At 36.4% G+C, this 19,506-nt stretch overlaps 1 protein-coding gene and 1 pseudogene across 2 annotated transcripts in view; both read left to right on the top strand.

Moving 5' to 3' along the window:
- The window catches only part of RNF115 (ring finger protein 115), a 68,117-nt gene that overhangs the window by 31,904 nt on the left and 16,707 nt on the right, over positions 1-19,506 (top strand). For both annotated transcript variants that reach the window (XM_058538979.1, XM_058538980.1), the window contains exon 4: positions 5,618-5,829. In XM_058538979.1, the coding sequence (XP_058394962.1) occupies positions 5,618-5,829 (212 nt within the window). The remainder of the gene's footprint in view (positions 1-5,617; positions 5,830-19,506) is intronic.
- Positions 15,352-16,292, top strand: LOC131404381 (large ribosomal subunit protein eL15-like; annotated as a pseudogene).

The raw sequence follows: 19,506 nt of genomic DNA, 5'->3' as shown, positions 1-19,506 counted from the left end.
TGATACATCCACTTTAGAAAACAGGCTAGCTGTTTTTTAAAAAAGATAAAAATACACCTGCCATATGATCCAGCCATACCGCTCCTCTAAGTATTTACCCAAGAGAAAAGAAAGCATACATCCGGCACATGTACATATGTACACACATGTTCACAGCAACTTTATTTGTAACAGCCAGAAATTAGAAACAACCCAAATGTCCATCAACAGGTGGATGGATAAACAAATTGTGGTATATCCATACTACGGAATATTACTCAGTAATATAAAGTGTATGGAGTACTGCTCAGCATAAAGCACTGATACATGTAAAAATATGGATGAATCTCAAAATAATTAAGCTTAGTAAAAGAAGCCAGACAAATTAAGAGTACATACAATATGATTCTCTTTACATGAAGTTCTAGAAAATGCAAACCACAGAAAGATCAGTGGTTGCTTGGGGGCAGGGGCAGGGCGGGAGGGAGGGATTACCAAAGGGCACTAGGAAATGTTTGGAAGTGGTGGGTATGTTCCTTATCTTGATTTAGTTTTATAAAATTGTGAACTTTTTCAAAATTGCATTTCTAAGGTTAATAATTTTGAAGTTATTCACCCTCAATTGACTCATCTCTGTAGGCCATAATATTTTTTGAGATACAATTCACATACCATATAATTTACCCTTTTAAAGTGTACAATTTGGCCATTTTAGTATATTCACAAAGTTGCACATCACCACTGTCTAATTCTAGAACTTTTTCATTACCCCAAAAAGAAACCCTGTACCCATTATTAGTCACTCCTTTTTTCTCCCCAGTTGCCCCAGCCCTAGGCAACCACCAATCTATTTTCTGTCTCTATGGATTTGCCTATTTAGGACATTTAATATAAATGGAATCATACAATATATGACTTTTGTGACTGACTTCTTTCACTTACCATAATGTTTTCAAGGTTCATCCATGTTGTAGCATGTATCAGTACTTCATTCTTTTTTTATGGCTGCATGATATTTCATTGTATGGATATACTACATTTATCCACTTAGTAGATGGACAGTTGGGTTGTTTACATTTTTTTTTTTGCTGAGGAAGATCAGCCCTGAGCTAACATCCCTTGCCAATCTTCCTCTTTTTTGCTGAGGAAGATTAGCCCTGAGCTAATGTCTGTACCCATCTTCCTCTATTTTGTATATGGGATGCCGCCACAGCATGGCTTGATGAGGGGTGCGTAGGTCTGCACCCAGGATTCAAACCTGCGAACCCTGGGCCACCAAAGTGGAGTGTGAGAACTTAACCACTATGCCACTGGGCCAGCCCCTTGTTTACACTTTTTAGCTGTTATGAATAATGCTGCTGTGAATATTTGTGTACAAATTTTTGTGTGAACATATGTTTTTATTTCTCTTGGGCATATAACTAGGAGTGAAATTGCTGGGTCATATGGTAACTTAGTTTAACTTTTTGGGGAACAGATCTTAATATTTTAAGAGGTGCTGATGTGATTGTGATTAGTTTATAGCAAATTCTACTAAATGGAAGCTATTGTCCCTCCTATTTTTTATATTGAAATAAATATTTCAGACCACATATATTCAGGAGCATTGTCTCTACCTTCATTGAGTAACATTTTCAGTTTTTCAAGACAAAACTTGTCAAATAAACTGTCCCTGTGATTCTTCTGAATGTTTCACCAAAACTTTATGGTAGGGTTCTCCATTTGTTTTTGCTTATGTAAGCCATGCCCTGAATACCCAGTTTTGTTGTTTGAGCTATTGTTTTCTCTTATGCTTGTCTAAGTCTGCTCAGAGGCAAAGGACATGAAGCTATTCTTATCCTTCGTGTTGATTTGGTATAAATTTGTGTGGTATGCTTTTTTATCCTGTGTTCTATGGTCAGGGTACACTATTGGTTTGGTACAAATACATCGACTGTTACTATTAGTTTGCACTGATTTGCAGTTTCCAAACAAGTAGCAAAATGCTTCATGCCAGTGTTGAAGCTGCTTCTAAGCTTGAGTTCCTTGAGAGTTTTTACATGTATTAGATGTGATAACAATTTATGTAATTATCAATGCAGATTATTGATATTATGATCTTGGTGCTTGATTTTTCCTCTAGTCAAAATTTTCAAATATTTGCTTTTTAAATTAATTATAATGAAAATAATGATTGCTTTGAGAAATCTTTTCTGTGAGCAAACATTGTGGAACTTGATTCATGTAATAAGGGAATCGTAATTTCTTTTACCTAATTAAGATAGATGATGGAGAACAATAAGGGTGCTGCTTATACTTTTTCACTCATTCAAGGCAAGTATAGTTTTGGATTTTTAAATGTTTTATTTACTTTGGAATTTTGGGTCAAGAAAAACTTTGCGTCATAGACCACTTTTCAGACTAGAAACCAGTATTTCTAACAGATAGAGGATGTCACTAGAAAGCAAAGGGAAGTAAGTCTGATATGATAAGAAGTACAAATGGCAGTTAAAATGAAAAGGTGCTTTACCTTGCTAGTATGTAGAGAAATCTTATTGATGTTTTTAGTGTGTGTATTATTTTTTGCTCTTCAAATTCGATACTAGAATTAAATTTTTTAACAATGTTGACAAGAGTATGGGAGAATGTAAGCTCTTGTACTCTGGTAGGAGTATAAATTAGTATGGCCTTTTGGTGGGTAGTTTGATGCTGTCTAGCAAAATTTAAAATGCTTATACCCAGAAATTCTCTTTCTATGCTATAGAATGTTCATATGAAAGAGAAGGAATGCTTCTTGGTATATTTTATGGGGCTAGTATAACCCGATACCAAAACCAGACAAGGATAGTACACCAAAGGAAATTTATAGGCCAATTCACTCATGAACATGGTGTTCACCTAAAACGACAGAAATAGAATCCAGCAAAATATTATAAGCCACATTGTGTTTGTCCTTAGAATTCAAGATTGGGTTAATATTGAAGGCTAGAAAGCAATGGGATGACATATTTAAAGGGCTGAAAGAAAAAAACTGCCAGCCAAGAATTCTAAATCCAGCAAAACTATCCTTTAAGAATGAAGGAGAAATTAAGACCTTCCAGATAAACAATAGCTGAGAGAGTTCATTACTAATAGACCTTCTATACAAGAAATGCTAAAGTGAGTCCTTCAGGCTTTCTGAAGTAGGGCCAAAGGACATGCATTTTAAATAAACCCTCCTATTGATTCTTATACCTCAGAACCAGAAAACAAAACAAACAAAAACAAAAACATCACAATGAGATATCACTCTCTGTCCAGCAGATTGGTTAAAAACTAAAAAAAAAAAAAAAGTCCTATGATATCAAGTGCTTGCCAGGATTTGGTACAATGGAAAGTCTTAAATACTCTTGGTGGATGTATAAATTTGGTACAGCCACTTGGGAAAACAATTTGTCTTTACCTAGTAAAGTTGAAGATCTATAGACCATATGAAGTTGTACAGACCACTGTTAGAGAGACTCTTCTGTCTCTGCAGCTGAAGACATATATAAGAATGTTCACACTGGCTGTAATAGCCAAAAACTGGAAACAATCCAGATATTTATTGAGAGGAGAAAAGATTTTTAAAAGTGTGGCATAAAGTGTGTGTGGAAATTAATATATCAACATGTAAGGTACTTTTATAATTCATAAGGCACATATTATTTAGGGATGTGTACATTTGTAGTAAAACTATAAAGAAAAGCAAGGGAATGATAAACAAAAAATTGGGAGTAATTGTTACCTCTGGACATTGGGGGAGGAGGGACACACAGAGAATTTCAGTGGCTTTGGTGATGTGAGCTAAGAGATGGTTACATTTATTGTGTTATTTTTCATGTATCACATACTATATATTATAATAAAAAATGTTAAAGAGTATATAAAATATTAAACACCTGTGCCATGCTGCTGTTGAGAAGAATAATATGACTTTGTGTGTTCTGAGTCAAGACAAGCCTTTTTTTCCTCCACAGCATTTGTCCCTATCTAACATATGCAGTTTCCTTTCCCTTTGTTTTTGGAGGGAGGGAGAGTGTCTGTCTCTTCCCACTTGAAAATGAAATTCATTTCATTTTTGTTCTTAACATTTTGTTCTTAACATTTTGTTCACTGCTGTATCCTAACAGTTCCCAGAAAGTGATTGGTTGGGACATAGTACATGCTCAAAAAGTATTTGTTGAATGAATGAATGAATGAATGTATGTGTGTGTGTATATATATATTTTTTTACAAAACCTGTGTGTGTATAGACACACATACACACACACACACAGATATTTAAAGATCTGGAATTCTACACAGCAAATTAGCATCTGGGTAGGGGAGTAGAATCAGGGGTGGGGGTTGGTCACTGCTGAGTGTATAGAGACTATATTGCACTTTATATTTTATATTCTACTATGTTTGCATGTTTATAATAATGTATTTATTGTGTATTTTTTAGTTAAAAAGGGAGGAAGCATCTTTGAAAATCAGGAAGAAAATTGTAAACTGGAAAGATTAGCAAAAAAATAACAATATTATTGACAAACCTAAACAAACTCCCTAACTTTGAGAATTGATTTGACACGTTATTGGATGGTAGATTGAGACTAGAGTGAGTTCTGGAATCACCTTAGCTTAATGTGCAACTGGGCTGCTAACCCTTTCTCTGAGTGTTTCTAGAGGAGGCTGTTATTAGTATGGGTCTGTGGAAGAAAGGATTGGTCTGGAGTGGAGGGGCTGTGAGGATTTTAAGGCCTAAGATCATATACTGAGCAATTTTTGTCCCTGTTACTATATATACATCAAATAATTTTTTTCTGTTTGATTTAAAACGTTAAAACAGAACAAAAAGACTAGGATATGACAAGGATATATACTTGACTGGATGGAGTGAAATAAGTCGTATTCTGTGGAACTCTTGAAATATCTGATGTGTAGAAAATAAAATTTAAATTAATTAAGAGGTGATTTGTTTTTTCCATTCATTCTTGGCTTAGTAGTTCCTCTGCCAAATCCAATAAACATCCCCCCACACACACAACCCTCCTCCCTCTCCCCTTTTAGTAATAAAATAAAAGTATGTACAACAGAATGGTCTTATCAGACATTCCTGCACTGCCTTGGCACAGCTTTGACAGCTTCTAGATAAGAGAAGTATTTTATAAAGATATCTGTCTCCACTTTGTGGTGATGATGCTTTTTTACAAGTGTGTACATACATCCATCCATGTTATTTAAATCTTAGTTGTGACAAAACACAAAGTTATAGGGTTGATCTAAATGATAGATTATGCTTAGGACAGAAGTCCATGATCACCTTTGGCTCATGTTTTTATTTCAGAAGGGGAAATTGGTCAGAAGCATGTGGATATGAGCTCAGTGTGAAGGAAAGGGTCCAGCCATTGGCTTGTTGTTTCTATATGAAGGAAATTAGTTTCTCAATATGTAAGTTTTTTTCCCCTATGCATGCGCTTTAAAGACCTCTTTTCTCCTTCATGAAATTGGGGAAACATATACTTTTAAGTTTGGAGCTGCTGAATTTTGAAGTGTTAAAAGTTATTCCCCTCTTTTTTCAGTATTTCTTCTTCCTGTTTCCTCTTTCCCCTGTTCTTTAAACCAGTAACATGGTTTATTTCTGGTTTTTTACTAGCTCTGGGACCATTTGGACCACGCGATGTTTTTCCAAGATTTTAGACCATTTCTAAGTAGCAATCCACTGGACCAAGATAACAGAGCCAATGAGAGGGGTCACCAAACTCACACTGACTTCTGGGGACCAAGTCGGCCTCCACGGCTGCCAATGACTCGGAGATACAGATCTCGAGGAAGTACTCGTCCTGATAGATCCCCAGCTATTGAAGGGTGAGTGCAAAGTTGTTTTTTAAGTTCTCTTTAAGAGTAGTTTCGATGAAGGACATATTGGCATAATCTAATCTTTATAAAAAGATTCTCATACTTATTACCTTTGTGGACAAGATGGAGATATATTGCTAGAATGAAAATGAAGCTAAATTGAATGTCTGTACTCAACTACTACCAGTTAATGAATGGTGATAAACGAAAGAATGATAGAACTAATGATATAGGTCTCTGGTTACCATTTTTATTAATGTCTCAGATTAATATATAGGTGATATGTTTGTTTATCAAAATTTCAGAAGATACTGAAAAGGATATCAAATATATTAAATGACATTAGGATTCAAAAAGACCTCTACAGGTTGGAGCAATGGACTTAATATGAAATTTAATAGGAATAAATGTAGAGGCTTGTGACTGCAAAAACATTCAACAAAAAATGTTTATTGGATGTCTTTTATGCTGGGGCACTTGTACTAGACACTGGGGATAGAATGGTCAGCAAAACAGATGGTAGCCCTTGATCTCTTAGATCCCATTTAGTAGGAATAATAAACATTAATTTTTTTAAGTGTTTGCTATATGCATAGGATTGTGCTTCATGCTTTATTTGCTTATCTCATTTAATCCACATGAATTGGTAGGTGCTATTGCTATTCTCATTTTATATAAGGATAAACCAAGAATCAGAGAAATAAAGTAACTTGGATCAGTGGTGGATCCAGGACTTGAACCCAGGGGTATATGAATCTACTGCTACACTCTCTGATACGGCAGCCACTATCCACATGTGGTTATATCAATTTAAATTAATTAAAAGTTAATAAAACTCAGACATGGAAACAACTTAAGTGTCTACTGATAGATGAATGGATAAAGAATATGTAGTGTGTATATATATATATATATATATATATATATATATATATATACACACACACACACACACACACACACAGTGGAATATTATTAAGCCATAAAAAAGAACAAGATCTTACCATTTGTGACAGCATAAATGAGGGTGTTGTACTAAGTGAAATAATTCAGACAGAGAAAAACAAATACCGTATGATCTCACTTCTATGTGGAATCTAAAAAAAAATCGAACTTATAGATACAGAGAACAGATTGGTGGTTGCCAGAGGTGGGGGGGTTGGGGTCCATGAAACATGGGTGAAGGGGGTCAAAAGGTACAAACTTCCAGTTATAAAATAAATAAGTCATGGGGATATAACATACAGCATGGTGACTATAGTTAATAATACTGTATTGTATATTTGAAAATTGCTAAAAGAGTAGATCTTAAAAGTTCTCATCACAAGAAAAAAATATATTTATGTATGGTGATGGATGTTAACTAAACTTATTGTGATCGTTTTGCAATATATACAAATAGTGAATCATTATGTTGTACACCTGAAACCAATATAATGTTATATGTGAATTATACCTCAATAAAAGAAGTTAATAAAACTCAAAATTTCACAGTCACACTAGCCACATTTCAAGGGCGCAATAGCGACAGATAGCTAGTAGTTACCATATTTCACAGCATGGATTATAGAACATTTCTGCCATCACAGAAAGTCCTGGACAGTGCTGTTCTAGAGCCTATGCTTCTTCTCACACACATACTTTCTAGTCTTTACCACTGGGGCTACAGCTGTTTACTTCTTGTTTGTGTTTGATTCTTTTTGCCTGTATTTCAGGACAGAATTCTTTGTGGCAGAGGTTTCTGAAGTGTGTCAGACAGGGTGATACTAGGTGGTACATTAGTGAATATTTTGATTTTGGCAATTGAACATTTTACTATACTTGTTTTATCACACGTCTATCACACGTCTATCCATCTGTTTGTACATTATGTTCATCTTATGTTTTGTGCATTTCAAAGTTAGTTGCAGGCATTCCTTGTTAGGACAAATATAGGATATGGGAAACCCGATTTAATGGGATTATCTAGGACAAAAGCCAATGAAAGCTTAGACTATGTTAATAACTTATAGTGCTCAGAGGTAAGCACTGAGTCCTGTGCCAGTTAAACTGCATGTAGATTACTTTCCCTTCTCTACCTGGCTTGGACCCCATTGTCGAAATTCTCCATTACTGTTCATCTAAACTTTTACCTTCTGTGCACCTTTTTTTTTTCCTCCCACTCGCTAAACTGGCAATTTTGGATCAGTGCTATGGTCTGCTTTTCCTTGTTCCTCCACTAGGGGATGGCTAAGTACTGTTGGAGGAAAATCACATAAATGTGCCCATTGGTGCCCCTGCAAATGGTAAAGTGCATTTAATCTCCATTAGACTGTCAATGCTTTTGATTAGTCTTTTATTTTGCATTCCCCTCAGCAAATATTTTGAACTTCCACCAAATTTTACTCTTCAAATTTCCTATCTAGTAGCTGATTTCTCAGCAGCTGACTCTTATTCTTCATTATGAAAATTAGGGCCTTAGGCATGAACTCCCCAAATCTCTATCCCTAACTTCTCACATCAATATTTATTTCTCCTTCTAGTCTCCTGAGATGAGTTGTCCTTCTTTTTTTCAAAGCAACCCTATCAGCCCATGTTTCTGACCCATTCCTTACCTTTTTCTTCTGGGATTTTGTTTTATCCATTTTTATTCTCCCTGCTCCCTTTTCACCTTTTACTGTCCCCCACCCCCGCCACCCTTTTAGTTCCATGGTTTTTAATTCTGGTTGTACATTACTGTCAATGAGAATATTTTTTAAAATACTGATATCTAGGTTCTGCCCCTAGGGATTCTGATTTAATTAGTCTGGTTGAGGTCGAGGTGTTGGTAATTTTAAAAGCTCCTAAAGTTGTTCTGATTGTAGCCAGAGTCGAGAACCACTGCTTTAGTTACTGCCCAATCGCTTTCCTTCCCTTTTCAATAAAATTTTTAAGAGGAGTCTATGTTTACTTTGTGTGCTTTCTCATCTCTCATTATTCCTCTACTGCTATGGTCTGGTCCTCCTTTCGTTAAAATCCCTGGTGACCTAGTTGCAGAACAAGTGAATACTTTAAAATCTATTGTATGGGTCCAATTCACTGGATTCAACGTTTTGGTCTTTTTCTTCCCTCTTGAAATTCTCTACTTCTCTGACTTCCATGACAATACATTTTCTTCATTTACCTCTTCTCTGACTTTTCCTTCTTGTAGATACTTCCTAAATATTTGTTATACCAAGTTGTTTCCTTCATTCTGTTTTTCCTCCTCCTTACAACAGGATTTCTTAACTTAGGGCCTACTGACATTTTGAGCTGGATAATTCTTTGTTGTGTAGGGCTTTCCTGTACATTGTAGGATGGTTAGCAGCCCCCCAGCCTCTACCTACTACATGCAGAAACTACCCCCAACCCCCTCCAGTTATGACAACCAAAAATGTTGCCTAACATTGCCAGATGTTCCCTAGGGGGCCAAAATTGTCCCTGGTTGAGAACCACTGCTCTATAAGCTCTCTCTGGCCATTCTCAGGTTCTTGCACAGTTCTAATAATTACCTATATGCTAAAGACTCCCAGATTTATATTTCTATTTTGATTTTTCCTCCTAATTTGAGACTTGAATCCATAACCCCTTGTTAGATATTTCCATGTGGATGTTCCACAAATACTCCAAACTCACCAAGATGGAAACTAAATTGTTTTTCTTCCAAACCTGATCCTTTTTCTTTATTTCTGATTTCTGAGTTTGATTGAAACTCTCTACCCAGTTTAGAAACCTGGGCATTAACCTATAATCTTCTCTTGGTCTCACCTAACCCTCCCATATACACATATCCAGTCATTAAGTCTTTCTGATTTTTATTTCCTGTTTCTCAATTCCTATTTTGTCCAACCATTTCCCCCTTAGTTCACGTCCACATCATTTCTTGCTTGCCCGCACTATTGCATCAGCCTCTTGACTCTTCTTTCTCCTTCAAAGCTTTACCATTCTTAAATTTTCTCCCATATTACCCTTGCAGGATTATCTACCTAAATTTTCAAATCTGTATCACTTCCTTGCTTAAAATCCATTGTCATAGGATCCATAACTTCATGTACAAGGCGCTCTATGTTTGGAACCCTCCCAAACTCTGCAGCCTTGTATTCTGTCGCTTTCTGCTTTTCTTTTATTCCACCAATACAAAACTTATAGTTCTCTATATATACCATGCTGTTTCATGCTTCTATATCATTACTTAATCTGTTTTCTCTGGCAGAAATACCTCTACTGCTTTTTTAACCCAGTTAAATCATCCTTCACTGAATTTGGGAAGCCTCCCATGACACCCAGGACTGTATCAAATGCCCTTCCTTTGTGTTCCCCCAAAGCAGCTTATTCATTCCTGTGTCATAGTTCTAACTACATAAATTGAAGCTATATTAATACTATGCCAGGCTTGATATCCATTAGCCCATTTAATATTCCCAACAATCCTGTGAGGTAGGTACTATTGAGGAAAATTGAGATTCTGCCATATTAGAGTCTGTTAGTTATCTATTGTTGCATAACAAATTACTCTAAAACTTGGTGACTTGAAACAGTAGTAATCATGTATTATCTCACAGTTTCTTTGGGTCAAGAATTCAGATAGGATGTGAGAAGATAGTTTGTCTCTGCTGTATGATGTCTGGGACCACAGCTAGAAGACTTAAAGCCTGAGGGCTGGAACATCTGCAGGCTAATTTGCCTACATGTCTAGTGGTTAATGCTAGCTGATGGCTAGGGGTCTAGTTCGTGCTGTCAGCTGGAAAACATACTTATGACTTTCCTTAGTTTTAAGAGTCAAGGCTAGCTTCCCCCCCCCCCCCAAAATGTCCTTTAATTTGGATTTGTCTGATTGTTTCTTTGTTCAGATTAAATATCTGGGCAAGAATACCAAATAAATGATGTACTCTTCTCAGTGTATTGCAACAGAGAGGGCACGTGATGTCAACTTGTCCCATCATGGGTATTGTTAAGTTTGACCATTTGGTTTAGGCAGTGTCTGCCAAATTTTTCTAAAAAGGTACCATTTCTCCTTTGTAATTAATAAATAATCTGGGGTGATACTTGGATATTGAGTGAATAGCTGGTTCCCTAATAGTTTTTTACCTAATGATATTAGCATCCATTGATGATCCTTGCCTGAATTATTACTGTAATGGCTATAAAATAATGATTTTCTATTTCTGTGATTCCTTCTACAGATATTAGACAATCATCTGTAAAGAAGAGTTTTTCTTTTCTCCCTGCCTTACCTTGTCTATCTGTCTGTCCATTTATTTATTTATTTTAGCATGGACTTACGGATTTTGTTTTAATCATTATTCATTTTGATGCTCAAATAATCCCAATTTGGCCAGAATAATTGGATCTAAACATTTTAGGCAGCAGCCCTTGTTCACAGACCTTAAATTAATAGGAGAGTTGGGACGTCAGCATAAAGTAATCAGGTTGTATTTCTCTGATTATTAACTGATAATTTCTGGCCTGTTGGACAAATACAGTTTCTGCTGAGGTTCCTTTAATGAAAGTAAAATACTTTCAAGAAGATTTTTTTTTAGTTGCCAAATAAGAATGAGAATTACCCTCATTTGTTCTTTGTACTGTATGAATGCTTAAAAACAATATAAATTCCTTCTATTAAAGTAAAAATTTTATTATTAATTAGCCTCTCTTATAATAGAAATACCTGAGGAGAATCCTAGCTCTTTACTTCCTGTGTAAGAATGTGATTCTTGGAGCTGCTGCAGCCATCTTGCAACCATGTATGTGAGACATGGCTGATACGCTGAGGATGGCAGAGTAGAAAGATGGCAAGAGTCATCTTTCATTGAGTTGCTATACCAAACGTGGGACTGTTTGCCTCCAGACTGTTTTTTAACTAAGGTAAATAGATGTCCTTGCAGTTTGTCATTTTTAGTCAAATATCTGTTACTTGCAGCTGAATATGTTTTTTAATTCTTATAGTTTATGTAGATGGAAAAACATTTGCTATTAGTAGAAAGTAACCATAAAAATAAATACATTAACAATGAAGCAACATTATTAAATTTAAAAACAAAATAAAAATTTTAAATTTAGAATAAACATTGCTAAAATCAGAGTACCTTTCGGTCCCTAAAGTAGGCTCCTGCCTACTTCTCCAACTTCATTCCACACCTCTTCTCCCCTTGCTCTCTCCATTCTAGCCATACTGGCCTTTTAGTTTCCCACAGTTGCTCTTTTCCCTTCAACCACAGGGCTTTGCACATTTTGGTTTTATCTATCTGGATGGCTGGAGTGTTGTGCCTCTAGCCTTGACCCTTCTCCCCTTACTTAGGTTAACTCAGACCTATCCTTTGGATATCACCTCCTCTGGAAAGCCTTTCCTGACACTCTTACCAAGTCCTTGTGTATATCCTCACAGGGCTCTGTGTACTTCGTTTTAGCCCTAGTCATAGAAGCAGTTTTATTTTTTGTGTGGTTATGTAATGTCTCTCTTCCCCACTAGACTGTAAGTTCCAAGGAGGCAGGGACCATTATTCCTCTAGAACCTAACATAATGCCTAGCATATGGTACATCCTGAAATATTTATTGACTGATTGACTTAATGAAAGAAACATTTTCCACAATTTTAAAATATGGTAATAAGTTCATGCGTTTCCTTTTGAACGTAACTTTGGCTGCTCTTAATTTTACGTTTTGTCACCCCTGCCATATTAAATTGAATTCCAGTTATTGCCCAAACAACAGTGGAGACGTGTGGGATGAGCATAAGAGTTACTGCTAATTTCCTCAGGCCACTGAGTATTGTGGGGAGATTTTGAGATTCTGGGTTCTCTATCTCTCCAAATCCTCAGTGATATCATCTTCTTGCTCTCTATGACTTAAGAAATGTAGCAGACTTTTGAATGAAAACAAATGTATAACCATTGACTTTGTTTATAAAGTGTCCCTGTTAGTAAAATGACCTCATGGCAGTATACCTACCTTGGAAAACACTGCCCTAACATTTTCATTCTAGGTTAGGAAGAAAATAGCCAACCATTAGAGATATGTAAAAATGTATTCAAAAAAATTTTTTGCTGTGTTTATACGGAAAATAAAAAAATCCCCTTTATGTACCTGTTTCAGTTTTTCTCAGAGTTCCATGAGGGTAGGGATAGTATCTAATTTTCAATATCTAATTAGATATTTTTAATATCTAATTTTCTTTATGTAACAATGTATCCTTTCATCTTTCCATGTTATTACTTAGGGATCTGCCAGATCTGTCATGTTTAAACACATGAATAGAATTCCATTTTAAAAATATACAATAATTAATTTAGATAATTCCCTAATGATGGACATTGGGGATCGTTTAGATTTTCTTTTTTATCATTATAAACTATACTATACATTGAATAATCTTTCTTATTTATATATTTTTGTATGTCTATGGAAGTGTATCTTTCCATATTTTCCATTTTTTTTCCTTTGTACTTCAGTTTGGATATTTTCTATTGACCCACCTTCAGTATCATTAATCTTGTCTTCTGCTGTATCTAAACTGTTAAACCTATCAAAGGAATTACTAATTTCAGATATAATATTTTTCGTTTCTAAGATTTCAATTTGATTACTACATGGCTTCAAATTCTTTGGTGAAATTTTCCATCTTTACTTGAACATATTAGTCATAGTTAATTTAAAGCATTTTTTTGATAATTCCAGTATCTGGATCACCTCTTGGTCTATTTCTATTGTCTGTCTTTTCCTCTTGGTATTTGGTGTGTCTAGTAATTTTTGGTTGAATATAGATAGTTTGTATAAAAAATATTAGAGGCTCTAGGCAATGCTATTTTTTTCTAGAGAGGGTTCATTCTTTTCTTGCTAGGCATATAGAATGGTGGATGATCACCTTGATTCTGTCAGGGGCTGTGTCAACTCCAGGCTGGATTGCAGCCCTGATAAGGATAGTCTATTTAGAATTCACCCTTGGCTTCCAGAGATTTCAATTTGGAGCCTGATATGTTCTGTGGGGCCTTTCTTCCAATGAGTCTTGAATTCTAACCTTGGTCTCATGAGATGGCTGCAAAACTCTGCTCTATTTTTCAGAGGTTTCCACTTAAGTTTTTTATTTGGTGCTCTGTATAGTCCCCGATTTGGTAAATGTTCTGATGGGAAATTTGCTTTGTGCTTAGGGCCTCCGGAGTCTTTGCCAAAAGATCTGGATTCACTATTTCCCTCACAGTGGCCCTCTATTGAAACTTTGCACAGGATTCTCAGCTTTCTGCTCTTGCCCAGCATCAGCAAGTGCAGTTACAGAAGCCAGCTTCTTCTTCCAAGGTTATTCCCTCTCTAGAGTCTTCACCCCTCTATTTCTCATTGCCTCAGCAGCTCTCCTCTGCCTTCGAACTGATTATCTGAATTTCCTAAGTATCTAGATATTCTAAGTTGTTCTAGGTGTTAATGCTGGTCTGCCACCAACTGCTTTATCTCAACTGAGGGTGAACGTCCATGGAAATGTTTCTCTAGGATGAAATTCTAAGAGAGAAAGTGCTGGGTCAAGGGTATGACCATTTAAAAGTTGATATTGTTAAATTGCCCTTCTGAAAGGCTGTAACTATTATATTCTCACCACTAGGATTTGAAAGTGTGCCATACATCTTTATCAAACTAGATGTTATCAGTTTTTATCTTTGCTGATCTGATAGACAAAAACATGATAGTTACTTTTGTTTTAATTTCTCTCTTTGATTTTTCACTTGATTAAGCTTATTTTCATATATTTATTGGATATTTATATTTTTTCTTCTATGAATTGTTTATTAATATCCTTTGCCCAGTTTTCCTATTGTGGAATTAAAAAATTGTTTTGTAGGCGTTTTCTGTATATATAGTACAGTCATGTGCCGCATGATGATGTTTCCGTCAGTGACGAACTGCATATACAACGGTGGTCCCGTAAGATTAGTACCATATAGCCTAGGTGTGTAGTAGGCTATACCATCTAGGTTTGTGTAAGTGTACTCTGATGTTCGCACAGTGAAGAAATCACCTAACGACACATTTCGCAGAACATATCCTCGTCAAGTGACGCACTTAGGATACTGATCTTTTATCTATATTGCAAATATAAATTTCTTTCTAATCTGTCCTTTGTCTTGTCCTTGGTAACCTTTGTTGTATAGATATTTTTAATTTCTAAGATATCAAAGCTTTCAATCTTTTAGATTTCACATTGTGTTTAAAAAGGCTCTCCTTATTCGAAGATTTAAAAAATTTATTCACATATTTTCTTCTGGTGCTGTCTTTAGTGCTTTTTGGTTGTATTAGAACTCTTTTGGTTACAAGTGGTAGAAATCCAATTTAATGTAACGTAAGAAAAAATTAGAATGTATTGGTTCATATAATTCAAATGGTTCTTGGCTATATCAGACCCAACATCTCCCCTTTATAACAAATATCTTGTAATAGCCCCTCTTACTTTCCTGATTTGAAATTCATTGATAATATAACCTATAAAGCAGAATTTTTAAAAAATGCATATATATTATGTTATTATTCTCCAACTAATAAAAAAGGAGAAATAAAAGGAAAGTAATATGTAAAAAAATATATCTTTTAATTTGTAAATGCTTGGCTATGGCTATTCTGGGAGACAAAATGAAATATCAGATGCTTGCTTCTGCATGTAGAATCATTAAGAATGTGATAGTGCCTTTCTGTCATCAGGTAAGCCAAGATGGGCACTTACAAATACATCCAGGAGCTATGGAGGAAGAAGCAGTCTAATATGATGAGCTTTCCTAATATGATGAGCTTTCTTCTCAGGGTGCGCTGCTGGCGCACTGCCAGCTCTGCCAGCTCTCTGCGCTCCACAGGGCCCGATAAACTCGTGCAGACTGGTATACAAGGCCATGCAAGTTATGTCATATATTGGATTCATCTGCACTGTGGTGGCTGCAAATGCCTAGTTCCTATGAGTGCAACCTACAGCAAGCCTGTCCCTTGTGGTGTTAACCAGCTAAAGTTTGCTTGAAGCCTTCAGTCTGTTTTGGAGGAGCAGTCTGGACGCCACTGTGGGGTTCTGAGTCCTGAATTCTTAGTTGGTTGGTGAAGATTCCACGTACAAATTCTTTGAGGTTATCCTCATTAATCCATTCCATAAAATTGTCAGAAGAAATCCTGACACACAGTGGCTCACCAAACCAGTCTACAAGCGCAGGAAGATGTGAGGGCTGATATCTGCAGGCCACAAGAGCCGAGGCCTTGGAAAGGGCCCCAAGTTCCACCACAATTTTGGTGGTTCTCACTGTGCAGTGTGGAGAAGGTGCAATACTCTCCAGCTTCACTGTTACCACTAATATAAGTAATGTTTGTAAAATTCTTACCTAATAAACAATTTAGGACAGTTGTGTCTGCTTAAAAGTGTTCTTTAATTTGTCTTTTAAAACTAGTCTGCAGATTGTTTCATGAATGTATAGTCCAATTATGAAAGTTAAGGTGCAGTAATGTTTGAAGACTAAGTGATGGTGTATCTTGTTTCTAATAAGATAAATACTTTTGTCTTTGCTTTGTCTTATTAGGGAGTTATATGTCAGCGTTTAAAATGCTATGTGGTATAATAGGTGTAAATTAAACTCTTTAAAAGAGGAGTGCAGAAACTAGTCCTGTAGATTTGTTGGTGCATGTGATGAAATCCACAGCTTTATTGAGGTCATGCAATGCTCTGCTGGTTTACTCTCAAGTGGCTGTTTTTTGGAGTTCAGCAAGGAAAAACTTTTAAAATTGTATTTTGCTTGGAAAATAGGATGAGAGGAGGATATCCCAACCCTTTGTCATGATCATATGTGGAAAAATAATGAAAGTGGACTAGAGCCCTCACTTCTGGATTTAATCCAGTATTCCATTTATGTAACTGCTGTTTCCGAAAGGAGAAAAGTTTAAAAGAATGCCACCTTTTTTAGGAGAATTGAGTAAACCTGTTGTAAGAGGGTTCTCTTACAAATGAAACAAATCCTGGTTAACCTAAACAAAATTGCCCCATTCTCCACAGTACTGTTGAAGTTCACATAAAAGATGAACGCTCCTAGTTCAATCCCATGGCTCCACGGGATCTGTGGAATCCTGAATTTCGTGCAAAGTAGTCAGTGGTGTTATTTACACTGGTTATTGAAATTGATTGAAATGGAACATTAGGTAAAGGAGAAGGTTTGTAAGCTAGTAATCAATGCTGGGGTTGGGAACCTGGTGGCCATCAGATAGATACCTTTCAAGTGTCTGAGGAAAAACAAATTCAAGTCAGGTTTAATCTAAATTTTAAATACTTTATCTGTAATGCTAATTTGTGACCATTATGAACCCTCTAGCCACCTTAGAGGGAAAAATATGGTTGGCTTTATTTAAAAATATATCATTGCTCTGTCTAGTCAGTCTTAACAAGTCATCTTGGTCAACCTGCTTTATCCACTCCCATAAGGCTACTGAGAAAAGTCATGTAGTTGGTGTCAATACAAGTTCATGGTTTCCAGTCTGACCTTATGTGTTGTCTGCTGTGATTTTTCTCATCTCTGGTCAAACTACCCTCAAAATCCTTATCATTCCACTAACTTACCAGGCCATCAGTTGTCCCCTTGTTAAAAGCAGAGCACCACATTCTGTTGAATTTATTCTAGTGCGTCTTGTCTTCCAGTAGACTAGGCTTCTGTTTCCCAGGGTGAAGTTGAGCATGTAGGAAATACAAAAGAGGAATTCCCCAGGTCCTTTCCAATTCTGGATTTGCTGACTTAAGAATAGGTAGTTTGATTTTAATCAAATTGCTGGTTTTCGTGAACTGATTTTTCTCCTATTTTCTTCTGGGGTCTCAAAAGGGTCAGTTAAATGATTTCTAGAAAATGTAAAGAGGCCCATAAAATCTCTTGAGACCTAAATTCCTTTCCACTCAAAAGAAATCTTAAACCATTTATTTTGATTGTGTGTAGAGGTTGTTCAACTAAATGAGTAAATGTCTATTAAACTAAAAAAAAAAAAGGTAATAGTTACAATTGCAGATGATACAAGAGTGTTATATTGACAGCTCGTTATAGCTGTCACTGCTATAGGGTTATGATTTTTCAAAATGATAAAGAGCTCTTGGGGGGCTGGGCCGGTGGCGTAGTGGGTAAGTTCACGCGCTCTGCTTCGGCGGCCTGGGGTTCGTGGGTTCGGATCCCAGGCACAGACCTACGCACTGCTTATCAAGTCAAGCTGTGGCAGGTGTCCCACATATAAAGTAGAGGAAGATGGGCATGGATGTTAGCCCAGGGCCAATCTTCCTCAGCAAAAAGAGGAGGATTGGCAATGGATGTTAGCTCAGGGCTAATCTTCCTGACCAAAAAAAAAAAAGAGCTCTTGGGAAAGTTCTGGGGGGGGGGGATGTTGTATAGTTTTTCCTTGATTTTCACAATAGAGGCATTCCTGGAAAATTCAATATGTATTAAAAGCAAGTGGAAAATACTTTATGTGTACAATGGAGTTGCATTTAGGCTCAGTTAATTATAGACAGTTTTTCTCCAAGTGAATGTCCAGGCAGGACATTCAAAGATTATGCATGTTGGAGGACAGTTCTTTGTTGGGCCTGGCTATCTTCCCATTTATTACGGGGTGGCTAGCACTGTTCTTTCCTACTACTAAATATGAATGATATCTCCCCACTTACTATAACTAGCAAAACTGTCTCCTTGGATTTCTAAATCCCTGGGTAGGGGCAATACTGAGAACCACTGACGTAAATTAGAAGTTCTTAAATGGATCTAGATGGTCAATCAATGTGTAATCTTCATCTGTCTGTCTCTCTCTTGAATCTGCTTTCCCGTGTTGGCATCATTATTAGATAGCTCTCCCTATGTAAAGTGAAAAATAGCCAGTGGTAGCTCCAAGTTTACAAGAACATTAGAGCATTCATTCCAAAGGATATGTCCATCTATCAACTCTCATGGAGGGTCTCTGGCTCTCTTTGGGTTTTCTGCCCATACTCTGGTGGATGAGGGTTGTTATTCTTGTGAATTTTTTAAGTTAAGGATCTATCTTTTTTCCCCAATATGAGTATCTGGTTATTTGCAGCATAATTTATTGAATAATCTGTCTGATTTGAAATGTCACTTTTATTATATGTACATTTTCATACTCATCTGTCTCTGGATTCTCTATTGTGGTCTGTTGTTCTTTATTTATGTGTTCCTATGTCTGTACTTTACTGGTTTACTTTGTATAATTTTGTAGTATGATTTGATACCTAGTAGTAAAAGTCCACTTAATTATTATTCTTTTCCAAAAATTTCTTGATGTTTCTCTTACATTTACCCTTCCAAATGGATTTTATTTATTTATTTATGTATGTATGTATGTATGTATGTATGTATGTATGTGATGAAGATCAGCCCTGAGCTAACATCCATGCCAATCCTCCTCTTTTTGCTGAGGAAGACCAGTCCTGAGCTAACATCCATTGCCAATCCTCCTCCTTTTTTTTTTTTTTTCTCTTTTTCTCCCCAAAGCCCCAGTAGATAGTTGTATGTCATAGTTGCACATCCTGCTAGTTGCCGTATGTGGGACGCCACCTCAGCATGGCCCAACAAGCGGTGCGTTGGCACGCGCCCGGGATCCAAAACCGGGCCACCAGCAGCAGAGTGTATACACTTAACCACTAAGCCATGGGGCCAGCCCCCCAAATGGATTTTAGGTGCAATTTGTCGATCTCTATT

Source organism: Diceros bicornis, chromosome 4, assembly GCF_020826845.1.
Source record: "Diceros bicornis minor isolate mBicDic1 chromosome 4, mDicBic1.mat.cur, whole genome shotgun sequence".
Lineage (NCBI taxonomy): Eukaryota > Metazoa > Chordata > Mammalia > Perissodactyla > Rhinocerotidae > Diceros > Diceros bicornis.
Note: the sequence above shows the minus strand (reverse complement) of the source record. Positions and strands in the feature narration are given on the sequence as shown.